Source organism: Stenella coeruleoalba (genome assembly GCF_951394435.1).
Source record: "Stenella coeruleoalba genome assembly, chromosome: 9".
Taxonomy (NCBI): Eukaryota; Metazoa; Chordata; class Mammalia; order Artiodactyla; family Delphinidae; genus Stenella; species Stenella coeruleoalba.
The window spans coordinates 81,214,282-81,235,140 of NC_137155.1; the positions used below are offsets into that span (position 1 = coordinate 81,214,282).

The 20,859-nt window shown below is 42.4% G+C and overlaps 1 protein-coding gene across 1 annotated transcript in view; it reads left to right on the forward strand.

Annotated features, from left to right (window-relative positions):
• SND1 (staphylococcal nuclease and tudor domain containing 1) overlaps window positions 1-20,859 on the forward strand; it is a 417,706-nt gene that overhangs the window by 50,317 nt on the left and 346,530 nt on the right. Inside the window, exons 5-10 of the mRNA XM_079932265.1 lie at window positions 2,546-2,706; window positions 3,516-3,607; window positions 4,230-4,388; window positions 5,658-5,764; window positions 8,038-8,128; window positions 20,384-20,497. Coding sequence (XP_079788391.1) covers window positions 2,546-2,706; window positions 3,516-3,607; window positions 4,230-4,388; window positions 5,658-5,764; window positions 8,038-8,128; window positions 20,384-20,497 — 724 coding nt within the window. The remainder of the gene's footprint in view (window positions 1-2,545; window positions 2,707-3,515; window positions 3,608-4,229; window positions 4,389-5,657; window positions 5,765-8,037; window positions 8,129-20,383; window positions 20,498-20,859) is intronic.

Here is a 20,859-nt window from a genome sequence, read left to right on the forward strand (position 1 = left end):
TTCATTTAGTTGTTTTTCTGGGGTTTTATCTTGTTCCTTCATGTGGTACGTAGCCCTCTGCCTTTTCATCTTGTGTGTTTTTCTGTAAATGTGTTTTTTTTCCCACAGGTTGCAGGATTGTAGTTCTTGCTTCTGTTGTCTGTCCTCTAGTGGATGAGGCTATCTCAGAGGCTTGTGCAAGTTTACTTATGGGAGGGACTGGTGGTGGGTAGAGCTGGTTGTTGCTCTGGTGGGCAGAGCTCAGTAAAACTTTAATCTGCTTGTCTGCTGATGAGTGGGGCTGGGTTCCCTCCCTGTTGGTTGTTTGGCCTGAGGTGACCCAACACTGGAGCTTACCCAGGCTCTTTGGTGGGGTTAATGGCGGACTCTGGAAGGGTTCACGCCAAGGAGTACTTCCCAGAACTTCTGCTGCCAGTGTCCTTGTCCTCACGGTGAGACATAGCCACCCCTCCGCCTCTTCAGGAGACCCTCCAACACTAGCAGGTAGGTCTGGCTCAGTCTCCTATGGGGTCACTGCTCCTTCCCCTGGGTCCCGATGCGCACAGTACTTAGTGTGTACCCTCCATGAATGCAGTTTGTTTCCCTCAGTCCTCTTGACATCCTGCAATCAAATCTCGCTAGCCTTCAAAGTCTGATTCTCTAGGAATTCCTCCTCCCGTTGCCAGACCCCAGGTTGGGAAGCCTGACATGGGGCTCAGAACCTTCACTCCAGTGGGTGGACTTCTGTGGTATAAGTGTTCTCCAGTTTGTGAGTCACCCACCCAGCAGTTATGGGACTTGATTTTATTGTGATTGTGCCCCTCCTACCATCTCATTGTGGCTTCTCCTTTGTCTTTGGATGTGGGGTATCTTTTTTGGTGAGTTCCAGCGTCTTCCTGTCGATGATTGTTCAGCAGTTAGTTGTGCTTTCGGTGCTCTCGCAAGACAGAGTGAGAATATGTCTTTCTACTCTGCCATCTTGAACCAATCCTGGCTTTTTTTTAAATTTTTTTAGTTTTTGACTGTACCACGCGGCTTGTGGGATCTTAGTTTCCTGACCAGGGATTGAACCTGGGACCATGGCAGTGAAGAGTCCTAACCACTGGACTGCCAGGGAACTCCCCAAAGATGCTGTTTAAATCATTAAATCCTTGTTGTATTATGACTGTAGCTGTAGAAGAAGCTTTAGATAAATCTTTGCATGAACGGTACCAATGATGGGGAGGAAGAAAGGCCAAAATGTACAGTTTGCCTCCTTCCTGCCTTCATAGGCTTTGTGGTCAAGTCATTCACCATATACTTCTTTGGTCCTTTATGATTCCAAAGAGTCGTTGGCTAGAGCTTATAATTGGGGTGTGAGCATGTGGGTATTTGTTGAATTCTGACATTTGTCTTAGATCCTGATTTTGGAAGCACGCCGAAGTTGTGTCTTAAGGACAGTTGCTGGCATGATTACTGTTGCAGTGTTTTTTGGAATCCAGTTTGCAACCAGAATGAAGAATTTTTAAAAAACCCAAAGCAGTATTGTATCATCTCAACAAAGATATCTCCCCTGGAGTCCCAATCCTTTTTTCTCCAAAGTTGTCTTGATTTAAAGCCTTCGTTTCTCAGTTTCAATGTTTGCTTCTATCTCAAGCTACATTTTTTTTTCCCCTGTGGAATTCTGGCAGTAATTTTGGATCTCTAAAGTTGATGATTGTTTTTTTTTGTGGGGAGGAGGGAAAGAGCAGTACTGAGGATTTCTGGCTTGAGAAATTGTAGGTTAGGAGTCCCTGTTGAAAATCCCTACTGATCAAGGTGGGAGCTTCAGTTTCTGCAGAAGGCTGTTGATGGAACGAGGCGCTGACATCGTGGAAAGGCTTTCCAGGTTCACTTCAGCTCGGATACGTATGAGAGAGAGAAGAGCAGAGCCATTTCTGGGTTTGGTTGTTCTGGGTATTTTTTTGTTTTTGTTTTCCGGTCTGTCTACTGACTTTCTGGCTGCTCTTGTATGTAGTTTGGTTTCCTGTCTAATGAAGGAGTCTTCATCTTCAGACTGCTTTGCTTAGCTGGCCTTATTGAATGTGTAAGTAGTTTCGGGGTGACATTGTCTGTAATGGTATTTGTTCTGCATTCCCCAGCTCTGTTCTGCAGACAACAGGGAGTAAGGGTGGTTCTTAGTCACTTTCCCTGCGCTGTGTCCTGCCGAGCTCTGCCCGGATTCTAGTTCCTGAATCTGGGGTGGTTAAATGAAGCTCTCCCTCCTGGAGCGGCTCCCTTCTGAGCCACCAGCTTGTCCTCTTGTAATCACTGATGGTGGCAGTACCGAGACGCGTGTTCTTTGGGTACTCTCATTAAATGCTGTTATGATTGAATCTTTTGTTTGAGGGAATAAGTCTGAAATCCAGAAGTTGCACTCATGATGGGTTTCTGTTTATAGGCGGGGGTCTGAAGCCACAGATGTGAAACAAACTCTTTGGTCTTTTCAAGGGGAGAAGTTGCTGAAGAAACCCAGAATCAAAGATGAGCCTGATATTTCTGTTGTGAATTCACTAACCACATGTGTTTATTATTTCTCACGTCCCAGTCCTGAGCAGAACCGGCTTTCGGAGTGTGAGGAGCAAGCAAAAGCAGCTAAGAAAGGAATGTGGAGTGAGGGGAATGGTTCACATACTCTCCGGGACCTCAAGTATACCATTGAGAACCCAAGGCACTTTGTGGACTCGCACCACCAGAAGCCTGTTAATGGTGAGGCTGTCGGGAAAAGACGGATGTGACTCAGGGTGATTTCTCTCTATCTGCTCTTGAGCTCCTTGAGGTTAATAAAAGCAATTCTGCTTTAGTGCCCAAGGGAAATTGTTAAGGGTAAAACAACACCCGGTATTTTGGAAGGGAGCTTGAATCCAGTTCATATAGGTTGCATCAGATGTATTTTGCTGAGGTTATTCCTTTGCGGCTACAAGCTAGTAAATTGCTGGTAATTTTGCACATGGGGGATCTTCCTATTTTCTCTAAAAGATGGCTACCTAAATACTGTCCCCAAAACGTCAAGGTAGACATGTGTATTCTGTATATAACGAAACACATATGCGTGTGCCCATGTGCGTGCATGCATACACACACACACACACACACACACACACACACACACACACACACATTCTGTATAGTTCTTGGTCCTACTTTGAGATCATATTAACTTACAGACTCAGTAAAATAAAATTGTTACCAATCCTGAATTGTTGTTATTTTTTTGCCAGGCACTCAGTACACAGATAAGCTTTGTTATCTGTAAGCTAGGTTGCTTAGGTGTAAGCCATGAGGTCCCAGAAGGTTCAAAAGACGTAGACGTTGGTCTGAACCAAATCCCCCAGGAATAGTTTGGGCAGGAGTCTGTTGTGTGAACACTCGTGATGTGCCGGTGCTTTGTCACCTCTTGGAGGGAGGCTTTCTTGGGGTTTGGGGGAGAGGAACTGCATTCTGGGCAGTTTGTTTGGGCATTGTTTATCCTCGGCACGACTTTTGCTATGACTCAAGGCGTTTGTTCTGTCATGCAGCTATCATCGAGCACGTGAGGGACGGCAGTGTGGTCAGGGCCCTGCTCCTGCCTGACTACTACCTGGTCACGGTCATGCTGTCAGGGATCAAGGTCAGATCATACATTGGGCTACAGGGTGGTGATAGGGTTTGTGGAAGCGTTCAGTGACAGACTCTTCTACTTGGGGACTTCGTATGTACTGTTTCTTTCTTGTATGGGCTGTTAACATTGACTAGAGTACTTTAAACTTTGCAGTTGGACAGTTCTAATTAGATCAAATAAGACGTTATTTTTTAAGTACTCAGGGTCTGTTTGGAGTGGGCTGTGCTGAGATTGTTGAAACCTAGGGAGGAGGGGATGGGAGGCTCTGAAGTTTGTTGAGTGTGGCTTGTCAGTATAAAATACCCATTTTGATTAAAGAGATAATCAGGGATTTAAAGCGAGGCATTGGTGAATCTCTACTTGGCAAGGGGTCATTTTCAAGTATTGATATAATTAAGATGATTTTCCCCATGGTAACATGAGTTTTGTTTGCTTTACCAAAAAGTGTGGGATGACGATATCTCTAGTTGCATTTTATCAGTATGCTTTAAAAAGGGTTGGAAGACCTGATTTGAGACCTTTCCAAGCTCAGTTTTGTGGGGTTTGTGCTTTTTGGACGGTTCCCTGTGGCCTGAGCGAGCCCAGCACTCACATTAGGCTGCGTCACCCACTCGCCTTACTTTTGCTTTAGTGCCCAACTTTTCGACGGGAAGCAGATGGCAGTGAAACACCAGAACCTTTTGCCGCAGAAGCCAAATTTTTCACCGAGTCTCGACTGCTTCAGAGAGATGTCCAGATCATTCTGGAGAGCTGCCACAACCAGAACATTCTGGGTACCATCCTTCATCCAGTGAGTGTGCCTATGCAGACTGGGCCATGTGGGGGGGTGTGTGTGTGGGGTTCCACTTGGGGTTTGAAGAGCTGTAGTTTGCTTTTCTTCTTCCCCTGTATATTCTTGAGCCACTGAAATATCTTGGCAGGATTATAATCTACTGATTTTGAGGCCTTTTCTAGGGGGTTATCAGTTACCTGATAGAATTGGACAAATCTGCAACTTTGTACTTTTAGAAAACTCATCTCAGTTGTTACTGGGTTTATAAGGGGAGGAAGGACTCTAGCACTTATTTTCCCAAGGGCTGGTCCTAAAGCTTGCCAATAAGAAAGGTGGGAGGTTGCCACATCAGTGAGAAGTGGTGATGAAGCTTCTGGATGGGATTGGTGAGTTTTGTATGCAGGTCTAGAAGTTAGCTACGTGGGGTTTTGGTAGAACTCTGAAGAGGAAACCATTCTATGGAAAAACTGTTCCAGGCCTTATCCAGTTACTGCCTAACTCTGCTTTTGAGTAGGAACCAGGTTCTTTAAGTTCTTGTAGTTCTGACTATTGGGAGTTTTACTCTGTTGTATACTTTGGTAGGTGGGGTATTCTTGGATGGGAAATGACTTTGTTTTTTAGCACCCAAGTTTAAGTAGATTTTCATTATTGTAACCTCTATCCAATACAGAATAAACTATTGTTACTCTTTGGCTAAAGAATTCTTCCATGATGGCAGTTGTGGAAGGCTGGGAGGCTTGGTTTGGAATGTGCCAAGGTCATGTCTGTTTCTTCTGGAGTGCTAGCTGTCTGCCAGAGCCCTGCCAGATGGCTCTGTGTCACAGTAGAATGTGAATTGCAATTCACTGGGCAAAATGTAACTTAAGTTATCCCTTACTCAGCCTGTTCTTTAGCTTTCCCCTTATGAAAAGGGGAGTAAGTGCTGATCTCAGGGAAGGAAATAATAGGTATAATCTCTACTGAAGATTAACATCCTCAGCCCACAAGAAGAGCTATTGAAATGTCAATTCCATTCAGTGCCACTAACATTTATCCTACCCCTGTTAAGTGAGAGTTACTGTGCTGGGTGTTGTGGGATGTGAAGCCAAGGCTGTTGAAAGGAGTCGCAGAGCAGCATCTCCCCTCTTATGGCTGATTTCTTAATGAGAGAAATGGCTCTTCTTTTTTTTTTTTTTAAACTGCAAAGTAGACTGTGGCAATGTTAACCATGTCAGAAGTCTAGAGAAACAGATTCTCTTGCAATAGAATCTAATCTATGCCTGCTTTCTCACGTGCCTTGTTTTTCAGAATGGCAACATCACAGAGCTCCTCCTGAAGGAAGGTTTTGCCCGCTGTGTGGATTGGTCGATTGCAGTTTACACACGGGGTGCAGAAAAGCTGAGGGCGGCTGAGAGGTAAGGTCTGTCGGGGAAGCCTTCCAGCCAAGGATCTTGGTAGGGATCTTCAGGGGAAGAAATCTAGGGATCTTCTCTCACCCATCCATGTCAGTGTAAAGGATTAGGGAAATTCCAAAAGAGGCCAGGATCTCAGAGAGGAGTGGCTTACTTATAAGTCTCCAGGTTCAGTCTAATTCAGTGCTGTATACTAAGGGCCTAGATTTTTCACTCAGACATTATTCTTCACCTGACTTGCTTTTTTAGCGTTTTCAGTACACTGTTTCTCCAAGCCCATCACTTAAATTCCAGGTTTTAGGCATTTGAAATGAAATAAACTTGAGGCTTATTTGAGGACAGTGAAATAGCTTATCAGCTACTTCCCGACATACAGGCTGGAGCCAGGCATATGATGGAAAGATAGAGCCGGTGGGTCCCCAAACAGAACTATCCAATGTTGTTGTGAGGCCTGATGCCCTAATTTATCTAACAGTATGTTGTAGTTATAAATGCTAATGCAACTGTGAGGTGTTTTTGGCTAGGTGCCTCATGGTTAAAGCAGATGTAGCAATAACTGATTTCCAGGCAAATGCTAGTTGGATCTTGCCAAGATCAGTGGCTGTTTCAAAATGTTTCCAGGTATATAGGTGAACTTGATGTTCCTGATGGGGCAGATGGAAGAAAATGAAGCAGGTAGATGAATAGAGATGATGTTCTCAAAGTCCCAGCAACTGTCTCTCAGGATACATTTAGGTAGAAGGCCAGGACCATTAGTGACAACGTTCCACTCAAGCCTGTGTGGCTTATTTCAGAGTCGTAAGACTATAACGGTCTTGATAACTTCACATCTTTGCCTTTGAGGTGCACAGCTAGGAGATGTGCAAGAACGTGAATTAAATGACTGTGTTTCCCCTTTGCTAGCTCTTTTACAGCTTTCTGTACCTGTAAGCAGAAATACTTGGGATTTTTTGTCTGGGCCATTTGATATGGCCTGCCTGACAAAGGTAGACTGATTGAAAAAACACAATGGTTGTACAAATTGTCTAGTATTTTTATGTTCCACAGTTAAATTCAAAAGATACAATACCCTTATCAAGCACAGCGTTCCAGATACCTCTGATTATTTCATGATGCTCAATTTTTTTATTGTTGTTCAGAAGATCCTGTAAGTCTATTATTCTAAATTATTATTTTGGTTGGTAGTTCTTTTTGCATTCTTTAAGTTCCTGCCTCTCTCTGAAGAAAGTGAGTTACAGTGACAGTAGTTTCTACATGTTTTATAACATCTATAAGAGATTTTTAAGAGTGCTCATCATTAAAAAACAGGTTTAGACCAAGGAATGCAAATCATGTTTCAGTGATATGATTACTTGCCTGTTGTTTTGCATGCTGTGTTATAGACTTGCTTGCATTGTTGGTAAATCTGTATTGAAGTATTTCATGTGCTTTACAACTACTACATGCTGCTTTTAAAGGTTGTAATACTGTTTTCAGAAATAATAGTTTAATAGTCCCTTTCCCCTCCATCCATTTATTTCTCAATAAATACTTTGACAGTTTTTTACTGATATATAATATATGTGTGTGCATATATATATGATTTATGATATATGATATATGATTAAAAAAAATCTTTGCACGTATTCCCTTTCCCTATCTTAATCTGACTCAAAAAAATGTCTCCTGGGCTTACTACTCTAAAACAAATTTCTGCCAGCATGATTTTTTACCTTTTGGCAGTGAAATTCTATTGGATTTTTGTCCATTTTTCATAATCATTAGTTGCACTAGAGTGACAATTTTGTTCTTGTTTTCCACATGGGCTTTGGGTTGCTGACAACCTTTTCATAATTCAAATGGAAATTGAGCGGGCCTATGCTTTTTAAAAAATACATTTGTTAGATGTGTGTGTTCTCCCTCCCATTTAAGAGAGTAGTTGCTCTGTGTTCGTCATTCCAGTGCCTGGCATTTAGTAATAGCTCAGGAGGTACTTGATAAGCCAAAAGAGCTAATTATTGAGGTGGACTTGTACTGTCCAGACTCAGAAAAGTGTACACCCAGACCTCAGCCTATCAGCCATGGGTTTATGGTATATATGCATCTTGGATAGTTCCAGTTGCTGTACAGTTTTTCTTGTGGCTGTCATGCTTTGTTCAGGTTTGATTGGCCGTTTCTGCTGGGTGCCTTGTCTATGAGATAGGGTAGGATTCTGTGCTGTTTGCTCCTGTGGTGATGGTGGATTCCATTGCTGACCTAGTCCATCTGAGTAATTTGCATCCTTGCTTTGTTGCCAGGTTTGCCAAGGAGCGCAGGCTGAGAATATGGAGAGACTATGTGGCTCCCACTGCTAATTTGGACCAAAAGGACAAGCAGTTTGTTGCCAAGGTGAGTCATTCTCAGCATCTGGAGATGCATTGTGGACGATGTCTAGTGATAATACAGAGCTCTGAATAATCAGTCAAGAGCTGAAGCATTTCTATTTTAGGCAAACCACTGCATGGCTTGCATGGATGTGTGTGCATGATTGCATGCACGTGTGTATTTATTGTAGCGGACTTAGAAACCATAAGAACTTAAATTTCTTGCCTTGAATTTGCATAACTTCACTAGAAGTTCATGGGTTAAAGTTGTAGACATTGACCCCTTGAAATCTCTCTCATATTCTGGAGGTTCTGTCCATTTAGCAAATGACATTCTCTTAGATTTCTCTTTTCTTTTTTTGGCCATGCTGCATGGCCTGTAGGATCTTAGTTCCCACCAGGGATTGAACCTGGGCCAGTGGCAGTGAAAGCACTGAGTCCTAACCACTGGACTGCCAGGGAACGCCCTCTCTTAGATTTCTTATGCCCAAGTATATATGACTTCAAATTTCTCTCCTTTCTGTTTTGGGACTCTTGTGGATTTGAATTTTTTCTAATGTGATGTGTTTTGTGTTTTTTTTTTAATTTAATTTTATTTATTTTTTATACAGCAGGTTCTTATTAGTCATCCATTTTATACACATCAGTGTATACATGTCAATCCCAATTGCCCAATTTATCACCCCCCCCCCCCGTGGCTTCCCTGCCTTGGTGTCCATACGTTTGTTCTCTACATCTGTGTCTCTATTTCTGCCCTGAAAACCAGGTCATCTGTACCATTTTTCTAGGTTCCACATATATGCGTTAATATACGATATTTGTTTTTCTCTTTCTGACTTACTTCACTCTGTATGACAGTCTCTAGAAACATCCCCGTCTCTACAAATGACCCAATTTCGTTCCTTTTTATGGCTGAGTAATATTCCATTGTATATATGTACCAGATCTTCTTTATCCATTCGTCTGTTGATGGACATTTAGGTTGCTTCCATGACCTGGCTATTGTAAATAGTGCTGCAGTGAACATTGGGGCGCATGTGTCTTTTTGAATTATGGTTTTCTCTGGGCATATGCCCAGTAGTGGGATTGCTGGGTCATATGGTAATTCTATTTTTAGTTTTTTAAGGGACCTCCATACTGTTCTCCATAGTGGCTGTATCAATTTACATTCCCACCAACAGTGCAGGAGAGTTCCCTTTTCTCCACACCCGCTCCAGCATTTGTTGTTTGTAGATTTTCTGATGATGCCCATTCTAACTGGTGTGAAGTGATACCTCATTGTAGTTTTGATTTGCATTTCTCTAATAATTAGTGATGTGTTTTATTGAGGGCTCTCCACTGATGTGTCCTGAGATGGATTTCTCTGATGTGAACTAGAGCTACTGGATAGATTGTTTGGGTCCAGCAGGAGTGCTGTAGAAGTGTTTTTTCCTTCATTGTGGGGTTTGGTACCTTGAGTGTTAGAACCTGTGGTAGACCTCACTTTCCCAAAATTGCTAGTGTTTTTAACTGTTTGTTAATTTTGGCAAGACATAATGGAAGCTTTGTCTTTATGGACTTAAAGTGGTTAAATATCCATATCCTTGAGCTTGAGAAGTGGCTGTGCTAAAAATGTCTAATAGTGAGTTTAAGATGCAAAGCCACTAGGTGGCACTGTCAGTCTGAAAAATCCTGGAATGCTTTTTCTTAGAATGGTAAAATTTTAACAAGTCTCCGAGGAATTGGCTGAATTTCTTCACTTTCTTTTTTATGATGCCCAAAGTAGTAGGTCACAGAATGTTCAAGCGGCCCCTTCCCTCTTCTGGTAGATGGTCTCTAAGCACCTGTAAGATTAAGTATAATCGTGACTTTTAGTGGACATTAGTGGGAGGACCCCCTGGTTGGATACTCCCTATGCATCTTCCACATCTTGATGAAGATCAGAATGGACCCCTGCTTCTTTTTGTGAGGACCATACTAGTTTGGGAACTTGGGCATGGCTACTCTGCCTAACTGAAACTTACTTGGTGTGTTTATGTTTCCTATAATCTGTTCTAAAGACTACACTGCACAATGAAAGGATGATAATTCACTCACTAAGGAGGCAGGCCTTCCATTTTTCACCATCATCACTTTGGGCATCTGTGATATTAGTGATGTAGATGACCCTTGGGAGGGTCTCATTATCCTGTACTGTCCCTAGCAGCCCCTCCTCAGTTGAAATTGAGTTTGTAGAGAAACCTAGAAGATTTTGAAGGGTTTTTTGGCCTTGGCAGGTTGGGGAACCTAAGGCATTGCTGAAGAAAAATTCTTCAGCTAAAGGATTAGACAATTGAGTCAGTGGCTTTGCATTTATCTTGAATATGATTTTATTGATAACTAGAAAAAGGAGAGCTTTAGGACATTTATAGGACATTTCTTCCATTTTAAAAAATCCAGGATCCCAGAATCTATGTTTTGTCTTTTTTGTTTTAAAACAGGGTGAGGCATTTTTTTTGCTTTTGTTTTTAATTACAATGAAGTTTTATTTGTTACAATGCCAGAGTAGAGGAGATTGCCTCCAAAAGCCAACTGATTAAGGATCTTGTAGTATCCTAAACATAAATTTAGGTCATTTGGATATAGACTTGTTCAGAGAGTAGAGAGAAAAAGGTGTTTATAGGTAGATAAATGGTTTTTGAAACTTACTGAATTTTGGAAATTCTTCAGCCTTATTTTTGTTTTTAAAACAGGAAAAAACATAAAAAAGAAGGAAAAACACTCATACTAGATGGAATTACTATGACACAGGTTTTTTTTTTTTTAAAAAAACAAAGTTGATCATACTGTCAATCTCGGAGGTTGGCAAACTATGGCCCACGGGCCAGATTTGGCCCGTCACTTGTTTTTGTGTGGCCTGTGAGCTAAGAATGGATTTTACGTAGAAAAAAATTTCTGTGGCACATTGAAATAATATGAAATTCAAATTTCAGTGTCATGAGTAAGTTGGCACATAGCCATGTCTGTTCGTTTACATATTGTCTAGAGCTGTTTTTGTGATACGGTGGCAGAGGTGAATGGTTGTGACAGAGACCATATGGCCTGCAAAGCCTAAAATATTTGCTATCTGGCCCTTTACCGAAGAAGTCTGCTGACCCTTGATCTATACCAGTCCTACTCAGAGTACCTTGATATGATATAAGGAGCTTGAGCCAGAATGTAAACCAAGGCATTGCTGCTTTCATCAAGAAAATCTTGCTACAGAAAAATGTTCTTGGTGATGTAGTTGATTTATGTTCTGCTACAAGTGCCTTATCTCATTGCAGACTGGCAGCAACTTTTGAATAGTCCTGACTTGTATTCCTTTGTATATAATTTTTAAGTTTGTAAGTTTTTATTTTTAACACGTAAACATTTTTAAAGAACTCCAGGGTCTTCTTAAGAAATGTACTGTCTGGGGGCTTCACTGGTTGTGCAGTGGTTAAGAATCCACCTGCCAATGCAGGGGACACGGGTTTGATCCCTGGCCCGGGAAGATCCCACATGTCGCGGAGCAACTAAGCCCATGCGCCACAACTACTGAGCCTGTGCTCTAGAGCATGTGAGCCACAACTACTGAACCCACGTGCCACAACTACTGAAGTCTGTGCTCCTAGAGCCCGCGCACTGCAATGAAGAGCAGCCCCTGCTCGCAGCAACTGGAGAAAGCCTGCATGCAGCAACGAAGACCCAATGCAGCCAAAAATAAATAAATAAATAAATAAATAAATAAAATTTTAAAAAAAGAGTGGTGACCTCCCAAAACAACACTGCAAAGGCTGAGTCACTTTAAAAAAAAAAGGAAAAGAAAAACAGAAATGTACTGTTTCCCTCTCCCTTGAGGCAGCCATTTATGTAAACATTTTTAAAGAACTCTATTCTCTGCTTAAGAAATGTACTGTTTGTTTCCCTCTCCCTCGAGGCAGCCATTTTCAACTCTTTGCTAATCCATGTCTTGGAATAAAATGTTACATTGCTCACTCTTGATTTTTCAGGCATAACCCCTTTTCCTTCACACCATAGAAGGAGAAGATTTAGTTTTTTCACACATGGGTGTGCATGTATTTTTCTCTATGCCTTCTAATAGGACTATACCATAATTCTGGCTCAGTTAATATTCAATGTTTACTTTGTAAATGCTAATCACTTCCGAGCCATATAGCATATTATGAATACTTTTCATTTCCTGCATGATTTTTTGTTTTCCCTGGAGGTAATAATTATTTTAAAATTTATGTATATATCTTTCTCATGCATATTAATTCAGCCCCCACATTCTGGCTGTCTAAATCTCTTCTCAAGACATTGATTCAGTCTGTTATCCTTTATCTTTTTCAATACTACTTTCCAGGAGCCTTGTAACCTGTACCAGCCTGGATTAGTTCTTGTTTTTTCTTTTATAAAGCTGTCATCTTTCGATTTCTTTACCATTATCCTGAGTTTTTCTTTGCCTCACTCCTGGATTGGTACTGTGTTTGCTGGATCTTTTGGCTTCTTTATGATTTACTACTTTATTTCGGTGGCACACATTCTGTAGCTTCTTGGGAAAAGAGTGCTTGGTAGGTAAATTTTTTGAGACCTTTCATATCTACTCTGTTATTACACATGATAGTTTAGGTGGGTATAGAATTTTATGTTAGAAGTTATTTTCTTTTAGAATTATGAAGTCATTGCTCCACTGTCATTTATCTATTGGAGTTTTTTTTTTCCATGTATTTTAGTGGTCTGATCTCTCATCCTTATGATATATTTTTTATTTCTGTAAGCTGTTAGCAAATTCTTCTTTATTCTGAAATTTCACAATGATGCTCTTTGTTTACCCATGTGTGAGCACGTTGTGGTTTAATTTTTAGTCCTTTATGTCTGGGAATTTCAACTATTTTGTTGTTGATTTCCATCTTGTTTATCTGCTCTCTGTTTTTCTAGAATTCCTGTTTGGATGTTTGAATTCGTGCACTAGTCATCTAATTTTTTCTTAATATTTTCCATCTTTTTGTCTTTTCTTTCTAGATATCTTCATATTTGTCTCTCATCTCTTCTATTAGACATTTCATTTATGATGCTGTATTTTAATTTCTAAGAGCTTTCTTTGTTCTCTGAATGTTTCTCTTATACTGTTTAAAAAATAACATGTAATACTTATTTCAGAGATGAATATCATCTGTTAGGCTTTTGAGGAATTAATAATAATTTTTTGAAGATTTTTTTCTCCCTGCATAGTCTTTGTTGTCTAAGTTGTTTTTAATTCTCTTTGGTTATTTTGACCCCTTATTTTCCGTATTAGAGGCTTTCCTCAGTTATGTGGTGATCCTTGGTTGTCTCTCTCAAAGAATTAGGTATTCAACCCTGGCTTAGGAGCAATGAACTCATGTATGGGATTTAGGGTATACATCTTGAAATCCAGGTGCTTCTTACATAGATTTTAAACCAGTCCTAGTTTTGGGCCTTATTTTCATCCCCCCTTGAGATTCCTGATTTGATAGTTTCTTACTCTTGGGTAGGGGAAGTCTGCAGTATCAATCAGAAAGGCTATTTTCTTTTCTCACCACTAGCTCAGGATGTAGCTTTTGTGAGTCTGTGGAGTCAGTTACCACTCATCCCTCTGCTTTCCAGCTTCCAGGTTTTGTTGCTATATTCTTCTCTCCCATTATCTTTGTCCTTTTGGGCTTTTGGCAAACAACAAAACAAAACAAAATAAAAAACAGCCCCCCAAACCCTTTATTTTTGTGTAGAGTTATTTAGGGAGAGTAACAGAATAAATATTTGAACTTGCTTTAGTTCACAGTGTTCCATTATAAGGCTGCATCGTAATTTATTTAACTAGTCCCCAGTAAGTTATTACGTAGTTTATCACGTTTCCAGTTTTTAGACAATGGAATAAATCTCTCTGTAAATGGCAGTTGTTTCCTTAGGAGTATTTTGGAGGATATTTGCTCCCCAGGAATGGTAACTAGTGTACATCCCATGTGTGTTCATTTTCTAATATGTTGTAGAGCGGAGCTTGACCAACTTTTTCTTAAAGGACTATATAGTAAATATTTTAGGCTTTCTGGGTCATACAGTCTCTTTGCAACTACTCAATTCTGCCACTGTAGCAAGAAAACAGCTGTGGGTAATATGTAAATGATGGGCGTGGCTGTGTTCCACTAAAACTTTATTTACAAGAGTAAGTGGTGGGCCCTTGGCCACAGTTTACCAAACCCTGTTGTAGAACATGGGATATCAGCATTAAATGTAAAAGGGAAAATGATCTGTATTTCTTTTCACAAGCTAGAACCCAGCTGCAGTTTTGTAGTCATTTTGCCGAATTTAAAACATTTGTTAATGACAAACTACTCTTTCAAGGAAACCTAAAAAGGTCCTAAGCACGTGCCTTGGGCCCTCCCTACCATAGTCTGACGGTCATGCAAGTTCTCGCTGAAGGATTCTGCTCTGAGCCTGATGTGACCCTAAGGCCTGAACAAATAGAGTGACTGCTGAAGAGAGGACCACTCTCTCCCAGGAGTTAATTGTACAGGGAACAGCTAAATAGCCTGCAAAGCCTGCTAAAGGTGACCTGTGAACTCTTTAACCAGGTGCCTCTGGGACCCTCTGGGTGACTTCTGGAACTGATGCAAAGCTGTAGGTTGGAATGTTGGCCGAGAGTCTCACTTCTGAGAAATTTGAAACTCAACAAAGTATTCTCTGGATACATGTGGCACTGAAAGACTGGTTTCCATTCTCTGCTTAAGCAGCTTCTCTTCTTAAGGAAGGAGATGCTAGGGAGGGCTATCCTTGTCTCTCCAGGTTAGCAGAGAGGAATGTTCACTTCACAGCGATTAGCTGAGCCTACTTGAGACTTTTGTGCCTGTCGTGGCTTGCCAGTTTCCTGCCTGCCTTCCCTGTGGCGTTTTAGCTGATCTGTGCTGTTGGTAGCCATATGGTCCCTTGAGCACATGGCTTGGCATCCCTGTCCCTGCTGCTGGATGCTTGGGCCTTGCAGATTTCACAGACCTGAATAACACTTGGGAGTGGGGAGAGGGGGTGGAGTCTTCTCACTGCCCGGCCTGGTAAGATAGAGGCCTCTAGCTTGGTTCTCTGTACCAACTGATTGCTTAACCAACAGAGCCCCACACTAGGTGCTTTGAGAAGATGCAAAAGAATGAGAAGTGGTTCCCGTTCTCAAGGAGCTTATTACCCTTCAGGGCTTCATCCGGGAGATAACCCTAAGTAGTTAGCTGTGTGATATTGTTGGCTGTGTCCAGTTCTGGAGGTCAGGTTATAAGCTATCCATGGATGCAGTGGATTCTAGTACTTACTGGGTTTGGCCCTGATGATTTTTTGCTGTGCAAAAATGTCATAGCTTTGAATGGAGCTCATTATCATGTCTCTCTGAGATGGTTTTCTTTGTTTTTGCGGTACTCAGGCCTCTCACTGTTGCGGCCGCTCCCGTTGCGGAGCACAGGCTCTGGACGCACAGGCTCAGCACCCATGGCTCACGGGCCCAGCTGCTCCGTGGCACGTGGGATCTTCCCGGACCGGGGCACGAACCCGTGTCCCCTGCATTGGCAGGCGGACTCTCAACCACTGTGCCACCAGGGAAGCCCTCGGAGATGTTTTTTAAGGAAGGATATTTAGTAATTTTGGCTAGACTTTTATATTCCTATTTGGTAACTTGGAGAGAACAAAAAATACTAGCTACTTCCTTGACCTTTTGTCATATGGCTTTCAGATGAAAAGGAAGTTCTGGGGATGGTCTGGCTAGGAAGGTGGCCCCTCCTATACCAAAACGAGGTCAAGACTTGGTTTGTAGCCTAAGTTAGCAAACTAATTTGCTGATAAGAAAATGATTGAATTAGGAAAGACTTGTAAACATTTACCTAGCTTTTTAAATTGAGACTTTATTTTTAGAAGAGTTTTAGATTTACAGAAAAATTAACAGATACTACGGACTTCCCACATTACCCCCTTTCACCACTCCCCCCAGCTTCCCTTATTATTATCTGACATGATTATGGCACGTCAACTGTAAGTAGTATATCGGCATTGATACGTTATTATCAACTAAAATTACTTTCCCTCTAATGTCTGTTTTCTGTTGCAGAATCTCATCCTCAATAGCACGCTAAATTTAGTTGTCATATCTCGTTAAGCTCCTCTTGGATTTGATGGTTTCTCAGATTTTCTTTGCTTTTGATGACCTTGACAGTTACGAGGAGTATGGGTTGGGTATTTTGTGGGCTGCCCCTCTGTGGGAATTTGTCTGGTGCTTGGCTTCCTTTTAAGTACCCCTTAAGGTGTCCAGTTTGTTGGCTTGCGCTTAGGTGCCTAGGGGTATTTGCCTCAGAAAGTGGCGCTTTGTATTGTGTGAGGACAAAGGGTGGCAGCTGTGCTGTTCTGGGGGCTGGGGAAGGGATCTGTGCAGTGAGCCCCGGCCATTGCTGTAACTGGGTGGGGTGCTCCGTATTTCCCCCACTTTGGTGTTGTTTCACTAGTGTTTCCAGGAGTAGCTTGGGGAGAACAGACCTGGCAGACAGCCTCGGGGAGCAGGAGAGGCAGCCGGATGTCAGTAGAAAGGGTGTTTGCTGTCCCATTTCCAGTGGCCCCATCGGGGGCGCTCGCTGGTGGTGCCTGAAGGAGCCCTGTTTGGGCTGATGTTCCTTTTCTTCCTATCTGGTACTGATAACTTAGGCAGCTTTGGGAGAACTGATGGTTGTGTCTGGGGACTCTTCTGAGGGTCTCTAGCTCAGGAGGCTGTTGTTGGCTCTTTATGTTCATTGCATGGATGCCGCAGGGTTTTTACAAGCTGAGCAGCAGCAGCCCTTTGCATCCAGAGCGCAGCACTGTGGATGGGCTCCGCAGATGGGGAGTGTGGCAGGAGGCCAGGGGGAGGGATGGACGTCCCTTGCCCCTGACAGCACGCTGCCATTTTCCTGACTTTTGGCAGCCCTTAGTCTGCGCGTGTCATCAAGCCACTCATTTTTCCTTTTACAGTTTAGGTCTAAGAAATGGGGAGGGAATTGGATTTAGGGCATATATCTCAAGTTCAGCCAGTGACCTTTTTTTCTGTGTTGATTCTGCTCTTGGAGCGTGTGGTAGGGTAGGGTGTGTGTGTGAGTGTGTGAGTGTGTGTGTGTGTGTGTGTGTTTTGACTAGGGATCAGTAGCTTGTGGAGAAAGTAAGCGATGATGTGGGCATACTTCAGAATGTCCTGATGAAAAGCACCATCAGAAATATTACTGTTATAAATGTGGTCTGTGATGGTGCTGACGAGCAGGCTTTGGCTAGTCATCCGCTCTGCATTTTACTTATTGCACAGTGTGTGACTGTAACTACTGTTTTATTGTTTCTTCCATGTCTCTGCCCAGGAGCTGCTTGTTCTCCGGACAGTAATGACACAATTTACAGAGGAATAAAACACCATAAACCACACACACACACACACACACACACACACACACACGCGCACGCGCACACTCACACCCCTTCAGGAGGGCAGACCTCGTTTAGCTGGCAGCGTCAGAGTGTACAGTTCCTGAAGAGGAGGTTGCTAATCAGGGAGATGCCGAGCAGAGTCTGCTGCTGAGGCCTGAAATTTACAGCCCCAAGAAGCCGTTTGCTGCTGCCGCGGCTGCTAACGCATCATAAGGGGTGACGAATACCAGTAACTTGTCACCGGGGTGTGCTTAGATCTTCACATTCTGTAATCAGGGGGTGAAGGTGCGAGCACTGTGATACTTTCCCTGGTTGTATTTCTCTCTGAGCATGACTAGGGAGTAGAGAATGTCTAGATATTTCTCATGTCTTGATTACAGGAAGCTTCCCTATGTTTTTGGCAATTGACAATTTAATAGGAGTTAGTTTTGCAGTGAGAGGAATGTGTAGCTTGGTCCATCATTGAGATGTAGGAAATACTGTGATGTGCGTGCACTTGAGATGCCTGCTGATTACTGTATCTGTTGGGCAGTGGTCCTGTACTTTTGAGGGAGGAGCAGTATTGATTTGCTGTACGAGCTGTTTTGCTTGGTTTGGCTTTGTGGAATTTTTGGTTTGAAGGTGGGATAGCAGTATAGCACATAGCGTGGATACCTCGTGGCCCCCTCCCCTACCCCCATGTGCTGTAATCCATGTCATACAAATGTGGGATTTTGAAGCATAGGGAAATCATTAGCTGAGGTCTTTTTCTTTTGGTCAGTTGGCCAAGCCACTGCTGCTGTCTTTAGGGAGTGAGAGGGAGATTCCATTATGATGGACATTTTTACTTGGCATTAATGTGTCTAGGTGATAATGGGAACAAGATGTCCTCTGTTTTTTGCAGTTACTGAGTCTGTGTTCTCGGTTATACCTTCTTGGCTGTTTTTAAGATCTACACTTAAAGTGATTGGGCCTGGTATAAGGGGCTCTTTGATTTGGAGGGTCCTATACACTTAGGCACCACTCATACCTAGATAATCATTCCTGACCTTGACTTGGCCCTCTTGTGACCACACATCATGCTTTTGATTACCCTTGGACTTCACTAAGGTTTTCTGGTCAGATGAGTTTTGGATTCTGGCTGTCTGAGTTTTAGCATTAGCCTTTATGTGACTCTCAGATCTATGAAAAAGGTTATAGCAGAATGGCTGTGGTTATTTGAGCCTGTTTTTTTATTTCCTTCATTCAGGTTTGCAAGTTAATCTTAGACATAGTTGAAAATTAAAAATAATTACCCCCTCTCCTAATCTACACGGCTCTTTCTCAGACTCTTGACTACTCTTTTGGCCCTGGCCTGTTTTTCTCTACACTGTTTCCATTACTTACTGTGTTAAAACCCCAGGATGTCTTCCCATCCACGAGCGGTAGTCAGCCATCCATGGACTTACAGCTTGATTCCAGCTGTCGTCTTTCTTTTTTCATTCATTCTGTTTGATGGCGCTTTCCTCCTGCTATTTCCTGTCATGTAAAATTTCTCACTTGGTTTTGCTTTTTGCTCCTTCTTCAGATTGTCCCTCAAATTACTCTTTACTCTTTTTTTGTGTGTGGTTGGCTGGTTCTCTGGAAAAGGTAGAGACTAGCCACTGTTGCAGGAGTCTGCAAATAAATGGGTATATTCTGTTGTAAAAGGTTGTGAACCTTCCAGGGAATAGTTAGTGAAGGCTCTTCTGGATACTTACCAGTGTGATACCCACCACAGCAAAGGAGAGGCTGGCTCCTTTTGTTTCACATGTAAAAGAGGAAGGGAATTTTGCAAGTCTACACTCACGGTGCAGCTGACCCCAGTAGTTTGTACAGCTACCTGTTTGCTCCTGTTGGGGTCTGATTGAAGCCTAGGAGAGTTAGTTTTGGTTCTGTATACGGTGACTGTGTTTTGTAGTCAATAGCTACCTCATGGTAAAGTGTTACTTGCAAAAAAATCCAAACAGCCTTGTAACAACAGGTTCTGAATATAATTGGGTGAATTGTAGACTGCTGGCTGAATTATGAGGTCTAGTTACAACCCTGATGTGGTCCCAGTCTGGTTTCAATGGAATTTTATTCTCTGCACATTGGTGGAGTGTTCTAATAACCTCCACAGAGGAATATTTGTGCTTTTGCCCTTGAATAGATATCCTCGTAAACTACCCCAGATTGGGAGTTAATCATTGGCTGAGAGTGGGGTCCAGTGTTACTGACTTTGGGTTCCAAAACAGAGATGCCCATAGTAGTGATCTGAAAAGGAGGCTTTCAGAGTAGCTGAAGTAATATCTTAGCAATTTAATGTTTCTGCTGGTGAGATTAACAGCTGAGCATCTCCTTTCGCACGCTGAGATGACAATTCTTTTTGCCCTTCACTTGCCTTTGATTTTTCTGCTCTGCATTGGGGCGTCCTATTTTGGTTCTTTCTCATCTAGTGCTGCTACCTTCTTCTAATCCAGCCCTTGCCTCTTTTCCTAGAATCATGTTGTGATAGGCATTTTGATTGTAGCTTAGAACCTGTTTCACGGAAAATCTTCAATAGCACGTAGAGACTGGATTTCCAGTTCGTAAGCTTTGTAGTTAACCACAAATCTTGGTCAGGGCAAAAGATTTAAAAAAAGCTTGCCTGTCTTTATGAATGACACAGATCCTGCCTCGATGAGAAATCACCATCTCTTTGGGGGCTGATAATTATAGGATAGTTTTCTTCAACATTGTTGTACCATAAAGAAAGATATTGGATCTACCCCAAATGGCTCTTGATCTCATCCTTCTTCCTGTAACTGGGTGTGCCTTGCTCCTTAGCATGTGTGCTATGAGATTTGGGCTATCAAGGCAAATTTAAGCATTTTTGCCTTCTCGCCCACAGGTGATGCAGGTGCTGAATGCCGATGCCATTGTTGTGAAGCTGAACTCTGGGGACTACAAGACCATCCACTTGTCCAGCATCCGACCACCGAGGCTGGAGGGGGAGAATACACAGGTGAGATGAGAAAAGCAGCAAAGCCTCTTTTCCAAAACCAAAGGGGAGGAGGTGGAGAATTAGTTAGATGTGGTCCATGTGTGGGATAATGCTAACGGACAAGTAGTGTAAATCGCCAAAGTATTATTTCCTAGCATTTGCAGCCTAGCTGCTATTGGACAGGTCTCAATTTCTCCTGAACCACACCCACTACTCTCCTTCATTTTCGATGGGCCCTGTTGGCATTCCTCCCTAAGGGGCTTGAGAGGAGTTAAGGTTGGTATATGTTAGGTGGTAAATGAGTCTTGTTTATTAACGAGATCTTATTATCTGAGGATAAGGGGAGGAAAAGATCTATGTCTCACATGCATGATAGTAAGGCT